At 22.6% G+C, this 17,118-nt stretch overlaps 6 protein-coding genes and 1 long non-coding RNA gene across 9 annotated transcripts; 4 read left to right on the top strand and 3 right to left on the bottom strand.

The window, feature by feature from the left end:
- The first annotated feature begins 2,742 nt into the window (after positions 1–2,742).
- LOC108004052 (signal recognition particle receptor subunit beta) lies at positions 2,743–4,507 on the top strand. Its single transcript, XM_017066705.3, has 4 exons — positions 2,743–2,990; positions 3,649–3,815; positions 3,908–4,047; positions 4,116–4,507. The coding sequence occupies exons 1-4, from the start codon at positions 2,897–2,899 to the stop codon at positions 4,447–4,449; spliced, it is 735 nt and encodes a 244-aa protein (XP_016922194.2). The 5' UTR covers positions 2,743–2,896; the 3' UTR covers positions 4,450–4,507.
- LOC133667197 (uncharacterized) lies at positions 3,104–5,047 on the bottom strand. The gene is made up of 3 exons (XR_009832454.1): positions 4,829–5,047; positions 3,871–4,079; positions 3,104–3,777 (listed from the first exon to the last, which is right to left on the bottom strand). It is a non-coding gene; the product is annotated as an uncharacterized LOC133667197 (long non-coding RNA).
- Positions 5,048–5,853: 806 nt separating this feature from the next.
- On the top strand, positions 5,854–8,276 carry LOC108004053 (pyridoxine/pyridoxamine 5'-phosphate oxidase). The gene is made up of 6 exons (XM_017066706.3): positions 5,854–6,192; positions 6,837–6,993; positions 7,107–7,206; positions 7,269–7,322; positions 7,545–7,744; positions 7,843–8,276. Exons 1-6 carry the CDS (start codon positions 6,144–6,146, stop codon positions 8,006–8,008), a joined length of 726 nt encoding a protein of 241 aa, XP_016922195.2. The 5' UTR covers positions 5,854–6,143; the 3' UTR covers positions 8,009–8,276.
- Positions 8,011–9,625, bottom strand: LOC108004051 (histidine protein methyltransferase 1 homolog). The gene is made up of 6 exons (XM_017066704.3): positions 9,462–9,625; positions 9,034–9,279; positions 8,790–8,950; positions 8,476–8,720; positions 8,269–8,384; positions 8,011–8,177 (listed from the first exon to the last, which is right to left on the bottom strand). The coding sequence occupies exons 1-6, from the start codon at positions 9,499–9,501 to the stop codon at positions 8,140–8,142; spliced, it is 846 nt and encodes a 281-aa protein (XP_016922193.1). The 5' UTR covers positions 9,502–9,625; the 3' UTR covers positions 8,011–8,139.
- A 704-nt stretch (positions 9,626–10,329) lies between these two features.
- Positions 10,330–12,261, top strand: LOC108004045 (peptidoglycan recognition protein). Its single transcript, XM_017066696.3, has 3 exons — positions 10,330–10,641; positions 11,061–11,393; positions 11,747–12,261. The coding sequence occupies exons 1-3, from the start codon at positions 10,530–10,532 to the stop codon at positions 11,953–11,955; spliced, it is 654 nt and encodes a 217-aa protein (XP_016922185.2). The 5' UTR covers positions 10,330–10,529; the 3' UTR covers positions 11,956–12,261.
- A 1,269-nt stretch (positions 12,262–13,530) lies between these two features.
- LOC108004046 (peptidoglycan-recognition protein SC2) lies at positions 13,531–16,116 on the top strand. Of its 2 annotated transcripts, none has more exons than XM_017066697.3 (4): positions 13,531–13,710; positions 14,699–14,862; positions 15,165–15,327; positions 15,600–16,116. In XM_017066697.3, the coding sequence occupies exons 1-4, from the start codon at positions 13,638–13,640 to the stop codon at positions 15,779–15,781; spliced, it is 582 nt and encodes a 193-aa protein (XP_016922186.1). In that variant the 5' UTR covers positions 13,531–13,637; the 3' UTR covers positions 15,782–16,116. The 2 variants fall into 2 exon arrangements, with proteins under 2 accessions (XP_016922186.1, XP_016922187.1); XM_017066698.3 differs by having other exon boundaries at positions 13,630–13,772.
- On the bottom strand, positions 15,752–17,005 carry LOC108004047 (uncharacterized). 2 transcript variants are annotated; one of them, XM_017066699.3, is made up of 4 exons: positions 16,586–17,005; positions 16,377–16,519; positions 16,144–16,269; positions 15,752–16,067 (listed from the first exon to the last, which is right to left on the bottom strand). In XM_017066699.3, the coding sequence occupies exons 1-4, from the start codon at positions 16,647–16,649 to the stop codon at positions 15,936–15,938; spliced, it is 465 nt and encodes a 154-aa protein (XP_016922188.2). In that variant the 5' UTR covers positions 16,650–17,005; the 3' UTR covers positions 15,752–15,935. The 2 variants fall into 2 exon arrangements, with proteins under 2 accessions (XP_016922188.2, XP_028525652.2); XM_028669851.2 differs by having other exon boundaries at positions 16,377–16,498; positions 16,586–17,004.
- Positions 17,006–17,118: the final 113 nt, after the last annotated feature.

Below are 17,118 nucleotides of genomic sequence, written 5' to 3' on the forward strand. Positions count from 1 at the left end.
CAAGATCCTCTTCCCCCCTCCCACCCCCTGCAACATGCTATTAACGTCAAGACGTCCCGGCTTGAGATATGTAAACTCGTCGTTAACGATTGGTGGGAAACGAGTGGCCGAAGCCACCTTTAGATTGAATTACCTTCGATCCGGATTATTTCGATCGGATCACATCGGACTGGTATTGCTGGCGAAAAATTACTTAGGAACTAGATTTACAAGATGCGTGTATCAAAAACCTAACCCAGCCAGACTACAAACTTATTTTACTTATTTATAGATCATTTGATATGAAAATTTATAAAACGTGCATAATTAATAACACGTACAAAATTATAATATTCCGAATGTGTAACAAAAAAATTCTATCTAAATTAAATTTGCATTAAATATTCACGGATGATTGATAATTATAAATATTGAAGATTTTGTTTTTGAAAACGTGAATTATTAAAATTTCCCATAAATATTTTTATTTATCGTTATACTTTTTGAAAATTGAAATCAATGATAGGATTATGTTATCGATAAGAGATAAAAGGTTACCGAAGAATTCGGGAAGGATGAAAAGATCGCGAACATTTCCTCTGTACAAACGGGTTAGCGGTCCAAAGAAGTGTTCTGGTTGCATGGAAATCTCGAGGGAGGACAGATAATCGATGAAGGGGACCAAGTGTCTTGACCATAGCGAGGAATTGACAGACAAGGCGCTATCCTAAAGGGAATACCTAAAGGGAGATCCTGGCTCTCCCGCCTCTGCCGAGAAGTCGAGCAATAAATTCGCGGATACGTCGCCGACAGAAGGATCTGATAGCGGCGAAACTTGCCCGTGCGCAAAACCCTTCTTTTCGCCCATACCGAATATGGAAATGCACGACCCTTCGCTGAAACGATTCGAATATCCGTACATCTTGCGCCAAGAATTCGATTAAATCGTGGAACAACTGTGGAAAAATCAATTTTCAAGCATAATATCGATTTCTTTTGTTTCTATATCATCTTACAATTTTCGCTTGTTTAACTCTTTAGCTATTTATTGTTGCAATGTTACAACAATCGAAAATATTTCAAATTTATCTCTGAGTATAATATTGAATGTCTTTTTTACATATAAAGATTTTTGTCATAAAAACTGAGTATTTTTTTTCAGCTTTTTTTCACGTACAATCGAAGTAATTATTATAAGAAAAATTTGAGAAAAACTTGTGTCTTCATCGATTTCGATAATGTTTAAATGTGTTGTAAAAAATCGAATGACTTTTCTTTACATATAATAGACTATCAATCTTAGTTTCCGAGATATTCGCAAATAATTATTTTATATTTACTTATTTTATATTTTATTAATTAAACATTGGAGCTATTTGTTGAGCGTAAAATTAATAAATTTTGCAGCACAAATATAAAGAGAGAATAAATAGTGAAGGATGAAAATAGAGTAAAAATTGTGAAATCAGCGCCATCTTTAGAATGTTTAAATGAAACATATGAGACAAAGAAAACAAATACTAAGAAAAAGATAAAGATAAATCAAAAACATTTTTCTAAAAATACTCAAGAGATGGCGATAATATTTAATTCTTATTCTATTTTATCTTCGTTTCGAAAAGATATCTTGCATACTTACGAGATGGCGTTAGTGATCAATTTTACTATTTTCTCTCATTATTCACTCTACTTATCTATATTTGAATTTTATTTATGAAATTTTTAGAAATTTATTAGAAATAGTATTGATTTCATAATTTTTCATCTATTTTTTATTTACACTCCTTGTACTTGCTCTTCGCACACAAAATATGTCAAAATATATTACAAAATATATGTCAATTGTACGCATTTTCATCATTTTATCTTTTAAAACTTTAATCTTTATCCACTTTATTATTTTAATTTTTAGTGTAAAAAAATATAAATATTAAATTTTCAATTTTATATTATATCTTTAGCATGATAATTTTATAAAAAATACTGCATGCATTATTATATTATATTACATTATGATACTAATGACACCATGATTTTGACATGAATCGCTTAATATGTGCGATGAAATTTAAATAAATGAAAATTTATCCCGATAACAAAATTTTAAAGTACTCTATCAAAAATTTGTTTGTCAAATTTATTTATTCGTTATTCAATTAATAATTGAATTGTCTAATGTTATTTTCAAAAGAAATATTATTGTATTATTATATTTTCAAGAACAAATTATTATTATATTATTGCTTACCTTTAAATTAAATTGCTCCATAATTGCCAATTTATTTCCATTGTTATTTTTTAAATAATTCACAATTAACAAACAATGATATTTAAAACGTGATTTTGAATCGACACTTGTTCGTTAACTTGCCGCTATAAAGGTTCATAAATGTATAATTTTATGACATATATTCTGAAACTACTGCAGCGCACTCTTATTGTAGAATGAATAAAGTTCTTTAATCTAGACATATATTTTCGTATTTCTATATTAAATATTGAAATGAATTTATATTTGCAATTAAATTAATGTTATTTAAATTTAAATTAAAATTATATATTTATATTTTTTATTGTATATATTTTAGAATTATATAAAAAATATGGAGAATTTAATTATACATTCATGACAAATATTTGTTGTATAAAAGAATTTTTATTTTAGAAAAATCTTTAAAATTCATATTATATTTTACATTTGAATTTATATTCAATCTATTTCATAACTTTTTAATATCATTTTATGAACACTGATATAGTATCATATATGATTATCTCATTGTAGATGGCGCTTTCTCAAATTAATCTAGTGTATAGAACAAATTAATTTATATATTATATGCAATTGCTGACACATTTTATAAAATAATATATCCAACGAGGTAATCCACGATAAACATAGAAAAAATTTTTTGCAATGGAAAAATATATAAAACCATTAACAGATAACAATGTAGATTCTCAATTCATGGCTATAATAGCTGCAGTAATCGTGATTATTATAACTATAGGTAATTAAATGCAATATACATAGGTTATAAATTTCTTATATTTTATATATGTTAATTTTTAATTATCATGTATTAAAAATTAAAGCAAACTTAATAATCATTTACACGACTAATAAATTTTGTGATTTTTATTATTACATTATTTAAAACTACATTACAGTTTTTTTTCATGTAGCAAATAAAATTAAAAATATGTTTACTTAAAAACTTTTCATATAAATTATTGTAAATTATATATACAACATGAAATTTACATCATTATTAGAGTTAATAATAGGATGTCTTTTTTTTTTTAAAGCGCACATATATTCAATTTTTTTTATATTTTTTACTAATATTTATAAATAATATTCACAGTCTCATAGTTTCAATTGTAACATTCTATAAATACCACATTTATTTTTTTAAAAAAAATGTATATCATTATAGCCACAGTAATTAATAAACATTATAAATATAGCTGCAAGTAATGAAACAAACATAATATTATAGTTGTATACATAATATAAAAATAGGTACATTTTTGTGTAAAAATTTTTTAGGCTTTTATCCTAATATTTATAAGATTAAGTTTGTAAAGCCATTTATTTGATAGTAATAGCTCAATTTTAAACATTACTACCTTTTTTATAAGATTCTGTTCATTTCTTTTGTATAGTATTATTTGCCATATGGCATAAAAGAAGATCTATAGGAAATAGTATATTATTAACTGGTCTTAGTGATGCTGGTAAAACATTGATATATGCACATTTACTTTGTTCCAAATTTGTTAAAACACATACATCTGTAAAAGAAAATATAGGAGACATCATAATCAATAATGTAAGTTTATATTAATATATTTTTATTAATTCTTATAAAATAAATCTTAACATACCAAAAACATAGGTTTCTAAAGTTGTTGGTGTATTTAGCGTTCTTTGAAAATTGTTGATATACCTGGACATGAACGTCTGCGTTATAAATTTTTTGATCAATTCAAATTATCCGCAAAAGGACTTGTCTATGTGATTGATTCAGTAACTTTCCAAAAAGATATTCGAGATGTAGCAGAGTAAGTACACACAAATGGTAAGTCATCACATCCTGCAATATGAATAATAAATAATCTTTCATTTTTAGATATTTATATAATTTACTTTCTGATTCTGTTATACAAAAAAAACCTATACTGATATTATGTAATAAACAAGATCAAACTATGGCAAAAGGTTCAGTTGTTATAAAGACTTTATTAGAGAAAGAAATGAATTTATTACGTATGACAAAAACAAGTCAGTTGGAAGCTACAGATGCATCAGCAACAAATGTTTTTCTTGGCAAGCAGGAGAAAGATTTTGACTTTTCTCATCTAGATATAAATATTGAATTTGCAGAATGTAGTGCATATAACAAGGATTCTGAAACTTCTGCAGATATGGAGCAACTAAACAATTGGTTAAAAAAAATTATATAAAAATGTTAAAATGTCTTTTCATTTTTCCAAATAAATTATTTGTTTGTAACTTTTTAAATTGTTTTTTATAATTGTTTAATTTACATAATTGACTTTCATGTATTTTTTTAATAACAAAATTTATTATTTTTCAATTTTATCATTTGACAATACAATTCTCAACATTTATACATTAAAAATAATTGTCTTACATCAAATTTGTGTTACATATAATTGAATTTTGTAGCTTTTACTTAATATAACTTAAAATCTATTATAATTTTGTTCTAACCTAACGATATTTTCTACTTGAGCAAGCATCGTTATATATAGCATAAAATTTTCATATTTCTCACATACTTTAGAACAAGTATTAAAATTTTAAGATATTTTTGCTTACGTCTAATATTAAACATAAATGATACAAATAGTGGAATTTTTCTTTCACTTTAAAAACATCATTCCGATGATCAGATAATCGATGCAACTGCACGAAATGTAAATGCTTAGTTAATATAGATAGCAAATGGCGTTTTATTTAAATCTTTTCTTTTTTCCATTAAATAAATAATTGTTATTATTAACAACTAACAAAAAAATAAAGAACATTAAATTTTGTGCGAGATATATCGAAATATCATTTTTCAAATTTTTCAATATATATATATATATTATTATATATATTATTTTTACATAATTAATTATTATTTATATATAATTAATTATAAAAAATATTTATTTTTTTACGTATATTATAATAATTAAAAAATACATAAATTTTCTTTTCAGACGATATACGAATATAAATATAATATTCTACAATTATTGACAACTATATATTATCTTTATAATAATTATTTAATTTAATTTAATAATAATTATTATATTTTAGATCAATATTTTGAAATATTTCTTCATTATTAATTTTTAAATTTTCAAAAAAAAGAATTTAATTTATTAAATAAATCAATTTTAAATTTACAAAATTGAAAAAAATGAATATCATAAAAATATGCAACAAAATTTTCTATAAATTGAATTAAGTCTTCAAAATATTAAAAAAGAATAATTTTGATATTTGAATTAAATAAGTTCTAATTAAATAATGTTTCTATAAAATATAATTGCAATATATTTATGATATAACATGCAAGAATAAATAACTCACTAATTAGCAATTGAAAACTAAATATCTTAAGATTATTATTATATAAGATAACATCACATATATAAGATAAGATCAGATATTATTCTTAAATTCATATTTTTCAAATTAAAATTATAACTTACATATATATAAAAAAATATTAACTATATTTTATTTAAAATTGCATCTTATAAGAAAAAAATCTTTATAAATGAATCAAAGATTTAAGTTCTAAATATGTTAAACTTATTCAAAATAAATAAAAATTATTGATTAATAAATCAAAACGAAATCTGTTTCACATTATGCGCCATTGTACGCCATTTTGAATTTAAAAGACTTGAAATTATAAAGAAGAAGGAATATAACCTCGAATATTAATCATGTGTTTATTTATAAAGTATTATTTTAGATAATATAGATAAGATAAAACAAATTGTTTTGCATATTTCGACTATTGTTCGGCTATATTTTTACTGAATATCACGCATTTTATGAGTAATATTCAATCTTTTTCTTCACTCGGAAAACTGTTTTAACGTCAAAAGAGAAATTTCGAACATATATTATGTCTCATTCCACATCTCAGAATAAAAATTACAATATTAATATTGGAGGTAACTTCATTTTTTTTAATAACTTTTCTTATAAAAAGTTTTTCTTTATTGATATGAAATTATAAACCAAATATTTATATATATTTATATATTTATACATTAAATATATCCAATCAATTGACTTTAAAAATTGAAAATTAATTTATTAAAATTAATTAATTAAAAAAATGCTCAAAATATACAATACTATAAATACATATTGAACAGGTTTAATTAAACAAATCAACTTTTGAAATAAAACAATATGTCTTGAATATTTATCATCACAAGACAATAATTAGATTATTAAATGTTTATCATAATATATGTATGTATATACAAGAATGCAGTGAAATTTGATATAATTGTTGATATTAAAATCTTATAAATTATTATTATTGATATTAAAATCTTATAAATTATTTATAACATAATTTGAAAACATAATTAAGTTAAGAATTTATTTTAAAAATTTGATTACAAAAAAAAATCACATAATTATAAAGCTATAATATAATATTTTAAAATGGTAAAATAATATTTCAATTTTAATAATATAATTTAAATTTATAGTATCCAACTATAAATTTTAAAAAAATTTTTATAAAATTAAAAGTTAATTAAAATCAGATAAAAAAAATAATCAACTTTTATATTTTTTATAGATATGCGAATTACATACAAGGACAAAAATGAAACTTTTACAGAAAATCATCTTGTAAGTAAAGAACCAATTGGTCAATTTAAAGCCTGGTTCGACGAAGCATGCAAAATTCCGCAAATTTTTGAAGCAAATACCATGTTTCTTGCTACAGCCAGCAAGTAATATTAAATAAATTAAATTTTAATGTATATTAAAAAATATATATAAATATATATATATTTTTTCATTGTAAATTAAAAACTATCGTTTTTGAAAATATCGATCTTTACAGAAATGGAATTCCGTCCGTGCGACCAGTATTACTCAAAGATTATGGAGAAGATGGTTTCAAATTTTATACTAATTATGAAAGTAGAAAAGCTCGCGAAATAGTAAGTACATTATATTTTATCATATATTTTCTAAACATTATATATATTTATTTAATTTTTAGGCTGAAAATCCAAATGTGGAAGTAAATTTTTACTGGCAACCTTTACATCGAAGTGTAAGAATAAATTAATATATATATATAACTATTTTTTTTAAATATTATTAAGTCAGCAATAACATTTTATCTTCCATTTATTTATATTAATTTAATTAATAGAGATACTTTAATAGAGTTTTTTTTCTTAAATAATTATTTTCAAATAATGTTCATATTTAAATTATCGTTATAAATTATTATTATGTTAAATTTTCATTATATATAATTATTAAAAATTAGGTACGTATAGCTGGTACAATAAAGAAAACTTCTTTAGAAGATTCAGAACGTTATTTTCAAAGCCGACCATATGCAAGTCAAATAGGATCAATGGCTAGTAAACAGAGTAGTGTAATTGCAAATAGAAATACACTTATAATAAAAGAAAGAGAATTGTTAGCTCAATTTCAAGAAGGAAAAGTTAAAAAACCAGATTGGTGGTAATTAATATAAATTATTATATATTATTATATAGAAAATAAATTATCAAAAATATATTATATGGTATACAATGATAATAGATTAATTTGATTTTCAGGGGAGGATATATTATTATTCCACATTCCATAGAATTTTGGCAAGGTCAAAGCGATCGCTTACATGATAGAATTCATTTTAGACGATTAAAACCAAACGAAAAAATCGACAATATACTTGTTCATCAAGGAGATAATGGATGGGTTTATGAAAGACTATCTCCATAAACAATATAGAAAAAATTAGAATTTTTATTACAAATGCAGAAAAGACAATATTTTCTCAGTAATAAATTCTACTTAGGTAAACTATAATAATATTATAATAATATAAATAATTTCTTTATTTTTTTCAATTTTTATTTTCTTTTAATTTTTAAAATTTCTCTTTGTAATCCTAAAAATATATATATATATATATTTATATGTATGTATATATAATTGTTGCTTGTTTAAAAAAATTGTAAAATTATAAAATATATATTTACCTTCTTTACTTTTCCATACTATTTTAACATCAAAAATGCCATCTTCTATTATTAGGTTTTCAAATTGTCTCATTCCTCCTCCAACACCAAAATAATAACTTTTACCAGCAATAAACCTAAGAATATTATATGATTTAATTATATTATATTTATTATATTTTATTATCATAAAAACTCCGAAATTTATATAGTAATTATTATACTTGCCCAACACCATTTTGATTGAGTTTTTGTTTAAAAACTTCATACAGCTTTTTATGATTATTAGGATTATAAATTGTTTCGCTTGTAAAAATCAGATCATATCCTATAAATTCGTTCTCTTCATTACACAATTTCGTAAATGATTCCCAATCGCCGCAAAAAAATTGACATTTCTTTAATACACTTTTTCGATCTTCAAAATTTAACATAACATTTGGAATAGTTACAGTTTTAATTATTTCTATATTCTGTGAAATTATTTAACTGTACAGTTCATTTTATGACGAATGTAAAGATTATTATAATAAGATACGAACATAATCTTGGAAATGTACAGTCGAATTTTTAAGAAGAGCAATCAAACCAATTATACCAGTACCACATCCCAAATCCAAAACAAATTTATTTTGGAATTCAATATTGTTTTCTGATAAATATTGTCCTAAATCATAACTGCATTCCCAAATTTTTAAGCCACCTTTTTAGAAATATGAATATTGAGAAACTAATATAACAAAAAATATAAGATTTTCTTTTAAGTAAAATTAAATATTAGTCTACCTTCGTATTTAGCGGGAATAAGATCAGAATGTTGTATCTCTGCCTCCATAATATTACTGCAATTTTCTTTTTGCAAATCATGTAAAGCTTTTTCAGATTTAATTAATTTTAATTTACAATCCGGAAATATTAAATATTCTGTATAATCATTCGATTCGTAGTATTTTTCGATTTGCAATTCCGAAATTTCCACTTTTGAAGCAGGAATCCAATTAATTGTTGATTTTTTTGTATCGTCATTTTTTTCTAAAATAACTCTATTTAAATCTTTTTTATAAAATTATTTTTTAAAATATTAATTTATAATCAACAAAAATAAGAATTTTTCTTAAAAATTAACCGTGGATGTAGTATAATAAATATAACCTCAAAATAATTTCTTACGCTAGGAATTTGAACTACTTTTATAGAAAACATAATAAAAATACCTTCATCATTTTTATTATTTGAAAAGCCGAATTTAAACATTGCATTTAATAGTTATGATTTCACAATTATTTGCAAAGAACTATAAATATAAACTAATAAAAATAAAATAATTGAAATCAAAAATCATATCAGAGTCAATACGAATGAGATATACTAGAATTAAACTTATTTGTCAATAATAATAAATATATATATATATATGATTATTATATTTTAATAATGTAATATTGTTATATTAATAATGTTAAAAATGTAATGTTAAAAATTTGCAATATTTATGAATAATACAATTTAGAAATTTAAATTATAAATAACATATATAAAAGCATATTGAATTAAAATTATATAAATAATTTTATGTATTTATAATATAACTACAATAATATATATGTAATATAATAATATAATAATATAATAATATATAATATATATATATATATATATTATATATATATATATTATTATATATATATTATATATATTTATATATATATATATATTATATATATTTATATATATATATATTTTATATATATATATATATATATTATATATATTTATATATATATATTATATATATATATATATATTAAATTGAAATGTTTAATTTAGTAATTCTTATTTTTCAGTCTAAACTTTTCATATCAACAAATTTTTCATATAACAAATTTATTAATAATTAATATTAATGAAAAAAATTATACAATTATTCTATTATCAAATAAAATAAATATTAAATAAAACGCAATTATCAATCTTATCATAGTATTACAGCAATATTATAGTATTGTCCTAGTATCTTTTAGGTATTTTTACTTATCGTTGATTACATATCAATGTTTCTTTTTTTAATATTCCATAGAATAAAAATATTTATCAAAAGGCAATGAATTCATTTTAACTTTTTTTTTACGGTACATTGAAAAAGGAAGGGAGTTAATAAAAGCTAACATATGTTTCCGAGGGACTTCCCAGACGCGTTCAAATTTTTGTTTAAAAGTCAGCTACATTTCATAATTCTTATTTAATTATACATTTAACCACGAGCTAAAAGGATCTCGAATATCATGGAATTGAAAAAATTTTTAACTCTTATAATTTACATTTTGATTTTATTCGTATTAATCGAAAATATATTCACATTACCAATTTCCTGTATCAACTTTGAAAATAAAACTGGTAAAATTATTTTAGCTTAAAATTATTAAAAATAGATTTAGTAAGTGAAAAATGGATATAAAAATAAATTTTCATTTTTATTAATTAAAATCTTTTTTTTTCTTTTCATTTTTTATTTTCACATAATATATGTAATTCAAAAAATTCGTCGACTATTTCACTTTTTTTATCACCACATAAATTTGAATGAAAAGAGCATATAACGAGCATCGTATATAAAATTAAATATATTCAGGAAAATATTCACTGACTGTTAATTATAATAATTTTTTAATTAATACGATAACTTAAAAAACATTGTACTACCATTGTCACTTCGTTTAATTTTCTGTTCACATTTCTTTCTTAATTTTTTATTATTATTCACATAAAAAAATTAGAAGAATAAAAAGAATTAAAAAGAATATTATCTCGATCAGATATAGAGATTCCTAATATCGTGAGCAGAAAGGAATGGCAAGCTAGACCACCGGTTGCCCGAGAATTGATGGACGAAACGCCAAAACCTTATGTAGTCGTTCATCACGGAGGGATAATTCAATACTGTTACGATGTGAAAACGTGCTCAGCGATCGTGAGAGAATATCAAAACATGCATTTGGACGAACGAGGCTTTTACGACATTGGTTACAGTTTCGTTATAGGCGAAGATGGAAACGCTTACGAAGGTCGAGGCTGGGATTACGTTGGAGCGCACGCACCTGGTTATAACACGCAGAGCATTGGAATATGTATCATCGGTGATTTCAGTAGTAAGTATTTTGTGAATTGACTAACAAAATTTCATGTGAAATTTAACAATGAAAAATGAATTAGTGACACGTTAAATGTGATTGAATTGAATCGAAATTTAATTCTAATTACGATTAACGATAAAAAGATATATTTTTATCAGATTTTTACGACATCAAAGATATCAAAATTCTGAGTTTTATAAACTTTAGAGCATTTGAATTTTTCTTTTTTTAATTTTCTTTAAATTTTCCAATAAACAGTGCATTATAGATTTTAAAACATTATTATAATACAAATTCTATGAAAAATAATTTAATAAATTTAATTAATTCATTCAAATGAAAATCTATTAAATCTATTCTTCTTGTAGATAGACTTCCCAACAATGCAGCTCTGAAGACATTAAAAGGTTTGATCAAATATGGAGTGTCCCTTGGCAAAATCAGTCAAGATTACCATATTATAGGACATCGACAAACTAAAAATACTCTTTGTCCAGGCGACAAATTGTACGAATACATTCAAAAGTTTGCACAATGGACGGTTAATCCAGTACCAAAAAATTCAACAACATCTTGATCATATAAACTATTGTTGGATGAATGAAAATATCGATGAAGCTTAACATTTTACAATATATATATATATTTATATAGATAATAGATAATATTTTGAAATATAGTTATGAAAAATAGTTATAATAATTAAAATTAATCAATTAATTAATTAAAAAATTAATTAAATTAAATAAGTATAAAAATTAAAAAATGGTCATTACGTTAAGGAAATTTACAGTTTTTATATTACATTTTATAATACAGTTTTATTGTATTGATAAAAAAATGTAATTAGCGATAATTAAATATAAAGATTAATTGCAATTTATTTTTTTTTCTTTTTGTTTATTTCATTTCTTCGATAAATTGAGTCAAGTGTGTAAATAATTACGTATTACGCGAATGTGATTGTAAGATTAAATATGGTTTCATATTTGTTAATTTGAAACGAATATTTTCAAAAATAAGTTCATGAGTAATTTATATTTTGATTTTTTTAAAATAATATGGAAATGATTCCAAAGAAAAATGCATTTTATTTATCGAAATAAATGAAGAAATTTTTTATAAGTTATGTATAATTGAGTTAGTATAATTAGTATTGATTATTATATTCGATAAAATATTTATCTTTTGTTTTTTCCTGATGTACTTTCGCATATCTAAGAAATATGAAAATTGAAGCTCATGTGATTGTCGTTATATATCAATAGAAACATAAAAAAAATAAATTAATCGAACTCATTAAGATTAATAAAATTAAACGGGTTATTATATCGAAAACTATAGCATTAGGTTTCCTCTAAAAAGAAAAAAGTAAATAAACTTTTATCTTATGAAATGTAAAAAAAAATAATTTTATTTTCGAATCGATAAAAAGAATCGATTTAAGAATTTGACCTTAATTACGAAATATAATTTTTTTTATTAAATTGTAAGTACGTTGTAACGCAACCAATCTTTAAAAAATAAAGATTTTGCCATTAAAATGATATTATTTATAAAAATATTCACATTTCAAATGAAAAGTAAATATTTTATTATTTCGCTATTTATTGACCCATATTGATATCATAATTATAAAACAACAGTCTATTATTCATACTCGGAAAGAAAAGATTTATTATATTTAATATTTATCATATTATTGGAAAAAATTCTCTAACATAAATCTTTTATTACTCTCTAAAGAAAAAAAATGGTATCAAATTTGAGGAATGCGACATAAAAATAGTTTAAATAATGAGTTTTTTATATTATTTTTTAAATAAACAGTCAAATCATTAAATTTCTATTCAAACTTTCTATTCTTGTGACGAGTAAAATATATTAATATATTATTGATTTTAAAAGTTATTCAAAACACATTTCTTCATTCAAGATCTTTATCAATTTCAAAGTTCATGATCACTTATTGTCAGCAATGATAATAAGTATCTTTACATTCTTGATTGCGGTTCTTTACCTATTCATACCATTATGTACATTTATGTACATTATTTCGAAATTGACAGAGATAAATCTTAAAAATAAATAGATTTTTTTAAACAAATTAATGTTATATAAAATCTTAAATGCAATGAAGATAGAATAGGAATCCCACTTTATCTAGCACGGTCAAAGATCAAGAAATTAAATTAACCAGCCAGTTTATATACTTGGTACAATTTAACACAATGCCAGTACAGATCTCTATGAACAAAGATGACGAAGTTAATAGTGCTTTTTCTACTTGTAAACTGTCAAATACTGTTTTGCGCTGTTCATGAGACGCCTGGTAATAAATCTTAAAAATCTTTAGTACTATTGAAGCAACGAATATCGAATTGTGTTGAATGTGCAAGTATTTCCATATTTTTTTCAATAATAATTTCACTGTTTCGAATTAGCGAAGCTTTAAATTAGATTCTAAAATTCTATCTCTGTAATTCAACTATCGATGCTTTCTTTCTTTTTCGCGAATTTTCTCTCATAAATGATTTTATTGCATGGATTATAAATATCGTTATATAAGTATATATTAATAGATGCATGATATAATAAATTTTCTTCTTCTTTATTTTTTATAGTAATTCCTAAAAAATTTCTAATTTTTTTCGTTGTTTCATTAAGAGTTCAATTATTTGACACAATAACTATCGTATTCAATACAATTCTAAAGATTTTTTATAAATTTTTAAAGTAGTTCAATAATTCAATAATTCAAATTTGCATCTAATCTAATAAATTTTACTAGTAATAAAATTTTGATTAAAATAATAATTGCTTTAAAAAAATATAGAATGACGTTTATTCTTGTTTATCATCGATCTATTTTTTTTTTATACAAAAAACATTGTATAAAATATTTAAGAAAAGATTCCACTAATTGATAATATAATGTCAAGATTATATATTTATTGTCCTGTTATCGTTATTATTTATCTACGAAGTATTTTAATTAATAATCAATTTGCTTGATATTTCTTGCATAATCCATTAAAAAACTTTAGATTAACTTTTAAAAAGTATGAAAATATGACAATGACAGTTATGTTGATGCTATTCACCCATTAAAATTAAAAATAATTTACTGTAATTATGAATAACGAGATTTGATCTTTCACAGGAAATTATTATTTTAATTATTATGACGTGTAATTATTTTCAATGTTAAAATAAGAAAGAAATAAAGAAAAAAAATTTCCAGAATGAAGTGAAGATCTTTTAATAACAAAATTTTTTTTTATAAAATTATTAATTTGTTGATTTTTTTGTTAACTTAGTACGTCCAAAGATAATATCGAGATCAGAATGGGGCGCCAGAAAACCGACGACAACTATACGAGCACTTGCACAAAATCCTGCGCCATTTGTTATAATTCATCATTCGGCGACAGATAGTTGCATCACTCAAGCAATTTGTAATGCAAGAGTGAGAAGTTTTCAGGTAAATTAGAGTTCACAAATTTTTCCTATTTATTGAATACAAAATTCGAACGAGCAACTAATATTATAATATTATAAAATATTAAATTCAAAAGATCGAAAATAAATAAAAAGATCTTTAAAGTCGATCAATAAATCAATATTATTTAAATTAATTCTATTACGAATTCTGAATTGAGATTAAGATTAAGTTGTCAAAATGAATATATAATAATTTCATTTTATATTTTAAATTTCAAGAAATTTAAAGAATATATAAAAAATACCTAAAGTTTTTTATTTTCTTTTAATTATCATATTTAGAATTATCACATAGATGAGAAGGGTTGGGGTGACATAGGCTATCAATTCTTAGTTGGAGAGGATGGAAACATTTATGAAGGAAGAGGATGGGACAAACATGGTGCACATTCGATACCTTATAATTCGAAGAGCATTGGAATTTGCATAATTGGTAATTTCGTTGGTAAGTAAATTGCGTAGTAGAATATAAAAAGATATTAATTAATATTTAAAACTTAATTATTTAAATATATTATCAAAATTATTATCAAAAATATAATCTAAAATTAAATCTGTTATATATTTTTAATAAAATTTACTTAAAATAGCATAGAACTCGAAGTGAAATATGTGAAATAAATATTACAAGAAATTTCTTAAAAAGTTCTTATATGAATTTAGTCTCGTTTTATTTCTTCTTCTTTTAAAATTTAATCAATTTTTGTTTATTTGCAGGCCACACACCAAATGCAGTAGCTATAGAGGCAACTAAGAGTTTAATCTCATACGGTGTAGCAATTGGGAAAATACAAAGCAATTATACGTTATTTGGCCATCGACAAACAACGCACACTTCTTGTCCAGGCGATAGTCTATACGAATTGATAAAAACATGGCCACACTGGTCCTCGATTTAAATATTAAATTTCATCCCAAAGTATAATTTATTTTATATAATATATATTTTTTAATGGAAATTTTTTAATGGAAAGTTTAAAAGAGAAGATAATTAAATTATTTTAATTTTGTATGTTATTATAAAAATATCAATGAAGTATTCTTTTAAATAATTTATACATAGAGAGTCACTATGCCATTCACTGAATTATCGTAAGTATCTTCCTCTGTTCTTACGCAAATATCTATGTGAGAAAAATCGGGTGAATTCGTTTTAACGTCGTTGTAATGGCTTCTATCTCTTGCCTAAGAAATAAAGTGTGATTATGTTGTAAAAAAAAAAAAAAAAGAAAAAGGCATTTAAGTTTTAACTCAATGATACCTGAAGTGGAATCTGTCGCAGAAATTTTGCATTTAATTCTGGAATACACAATTTTGTGCCATATGGTATCCCTGAATCGAGATCCATTGAAACGGTTACGAATTCTGTGCGCCCATCAAGAAAATCCTATGATTTAATATTAATATTTTCTTTAGTAATGCATAATTATAACAATAAAATATTTTATTTAATATAATATATATTTTTTTCTTATTAGCAAAATTAAATCAAACCTGCAGAGTTCTCAATTTCTTCATCTTAACATCCAAATAATCTGATTCGTTATCACTATCAAATACAGGATAATAAGCTGTCAGAGTCACGTTATAATGAACACGACCAGTACACTCGAGATCTGTTTTCCTCAGGCATTTTTCTAATATTAATTAACTGTATCAGAAAAATATATAGAATACGAATGAAAATTTATATTTATAATTACCACTAGCAAAAATGGATGAAACAAGGAATACTGTGAAGAAAAAAATTAATATCTGTTTTTCCATTCTGTCAATACAAAGTCACAACTTTATATCCCAAGATTGGTCGTACAGCACATCGATGTAATAACTGGGTCTGTCGCTGCTGACTTATAAAACATACTGTGTAAGCTGATGTGTCAACCATTGGAATTTGTCAATCTTTCAAAAATCGAAAGAAGAAACATCGTGTACGATTAATTTTAAATTTATAATTATAAATAAAAAAAAATATCCATTAAATTTTTTATAATTTAGGTTATTTTTCTATGTATGCTACTTCTACATCGAATGAAAATGTATGTTTATTCATATAATGAAAGATTAATTGACTGTTGTGACAAAATCAGCAACAATGCATATAAACATAAAAGGAAAAATTTTAAATTCAAAATCTTTAACAAATATATTTATTTATTCATCTTTATTTTATTATTTCATTATTAAATATTGTATTAATTATAAAAAAAATTCTGTGTATATATTTTTTTTCGTT

Source organism: Apis cerana, linkage group LG13, assembly GCF_029169275.1.
Source record: "Apis cerana isolate GH-2021 linkage group LG13, AcerK_1.0, whole genome shotgun sequence".
In the NCBI taxonomy this organism is placed as follows: domain Eukaryota; kingdom Metazoa; phylum Arthropoda; class Insecta; order Hymenoptera; family Apidae; genus Apis; species Apis cerana.

What these genes read in the sequence shown, in the direction of transcription:
- LOC108004052 (XM_017066705.3), top strand. Translation starts at nt 2,897, where the DNA reads ATGGAAAAATATATAAAACCATTAACAGATAACAATGTAGATTCTCAA. An exon ending in CGTGATTATTATAACTATAG is followed by an intron (nt 2,991 to 3,648) that starts GTAATTAAATGC and finishes TCTTTTGTATAG; the next exon opens with TATTATTTGCCATATGGCAT. An exon ending in GATATTCGAGATGTAGCAGA is followed by an intron (nt 4,048 to 4,115) that starts GTAAGTACACAC and finishes TTTCATTTTTAG; the next exon opens with ATATTTATATAATTTACTTT.
- LOC108004053 (XM_017066706.3), top strand. Translation starts at nt 6,144, where the DNA reads ATGTCTCATTCCACATCTCAGAATAAAAATTACAATATTAATATTGGA. An exon ending in TTACAATATTAATATTGGAG is followed by an intron (nt 6,193 to 6,836) that starts GTAACTTCATTT and finishes TATTTTTTATAG; the next exon opens with ATATGCGAATTACATACAAG. An exon ending in GGCAACCTTTACATCGAAGT is followed by an intron (nt 7,323 to 7,544) that starts GTAAGAATAAAT and finishes ATTAAAAATTAG; the next exon opens with GTACGTATAGCTGGTACAAT.
- LOC108004051 (XM_017066704.3), bottom strand. Translation starts at nt 9,501, where the DNA reads ATGTTTAAATTCGGCTTTTCAAATAATAAAAATGATGAAG. An exon ending in AAATAATAAAAATGATGAAG is followed by an intron (nt 9,280 to 9,461) that starts GTATTTTTATTA and finishes GAGTTATTTTAG; the next exon opens with AAAAAAATGACGATACAAAA. An exon ending in CTCAATCAAAATGGTGTTGG is followed by an intron (nt 8,385 to 8,475) that starts GCAAGTATAATA and finishes TAATATTCTTAG; the next exon opens with GTTTATTGCTGGTAAAAGTT.
- LOC108004045 (XM_017066696.3), top strand. Translation starts at nt 10,530, where the DNA reads ATGGAATTGAAAAAATTTTTAACTCTTATAATTTACATTTTGATTTTA. An exon ending in CAACTTTGAAAATAAAACTG is followed by an intron (nt 10,642 to 11,060) that starts GTAAAATTATTT and finishes TATCTCGATCAG; the next exon opens with ATATAGAGATTCCTAATATC. An exon ending in TATCATCGGTGATTTCAGTA is followed by an intron (nt 11,394 to 11,746) that starts GTAAGTATTTTG and finishes TTCTTCTTGTAG; the next exon opens with ATAGACTTCCCAACAATGCA.
- LOC108004046 (XM_017066697.3), top strand. Translation starts at nt 13,638, where the DNA reads ATGACGAAGTTAATAGTGCTTTTTCTACTTGTAAACTGTCAAATACTG. An exon ending in CGCTGTTCATGAGACGCCTG is followed by an intron (nt 13,711 to 14,698) that starts GTAATAAATCTT and finishes TTGTTAACTTAG; the next exon opens with TACGTCCAAAGATAATATCG. An exon ending in CAAGAGTGAGAAGTTTTCAG is followed by an intron (nt 14,863 to 15,164) that starts GTAAATTAGAGT and finishes TATCATATTTAG; the next exon opens with AATTATCACATAGATGAGAA.
- LOC108004047 (XM_017066699.3), bottom strand. Translation starts at nt 16,649, where the DNA reads ATGGAAAAACAGATATTAATTTTTTTCTTCACAGTATTCCTTGTTTCA. An exon ending in AGAAATTGAGAACTCTGCAG is followed by an intron (nt 16,270 to 16,376) that starts GTTTGATTTAAT and finishes ATTAAATCATAG; the next exon opens with GATTTTCTTGATGGGCGCAC. An exon ending in TGCGACAGATTCCACTTCAG is followed by an intron (nt 16,068 to 16,143) that starts GTATCATTGAGT and finishes TTTATTTCTTAG; the next exon opens with GCAAGAGATAGAAGCCATTA.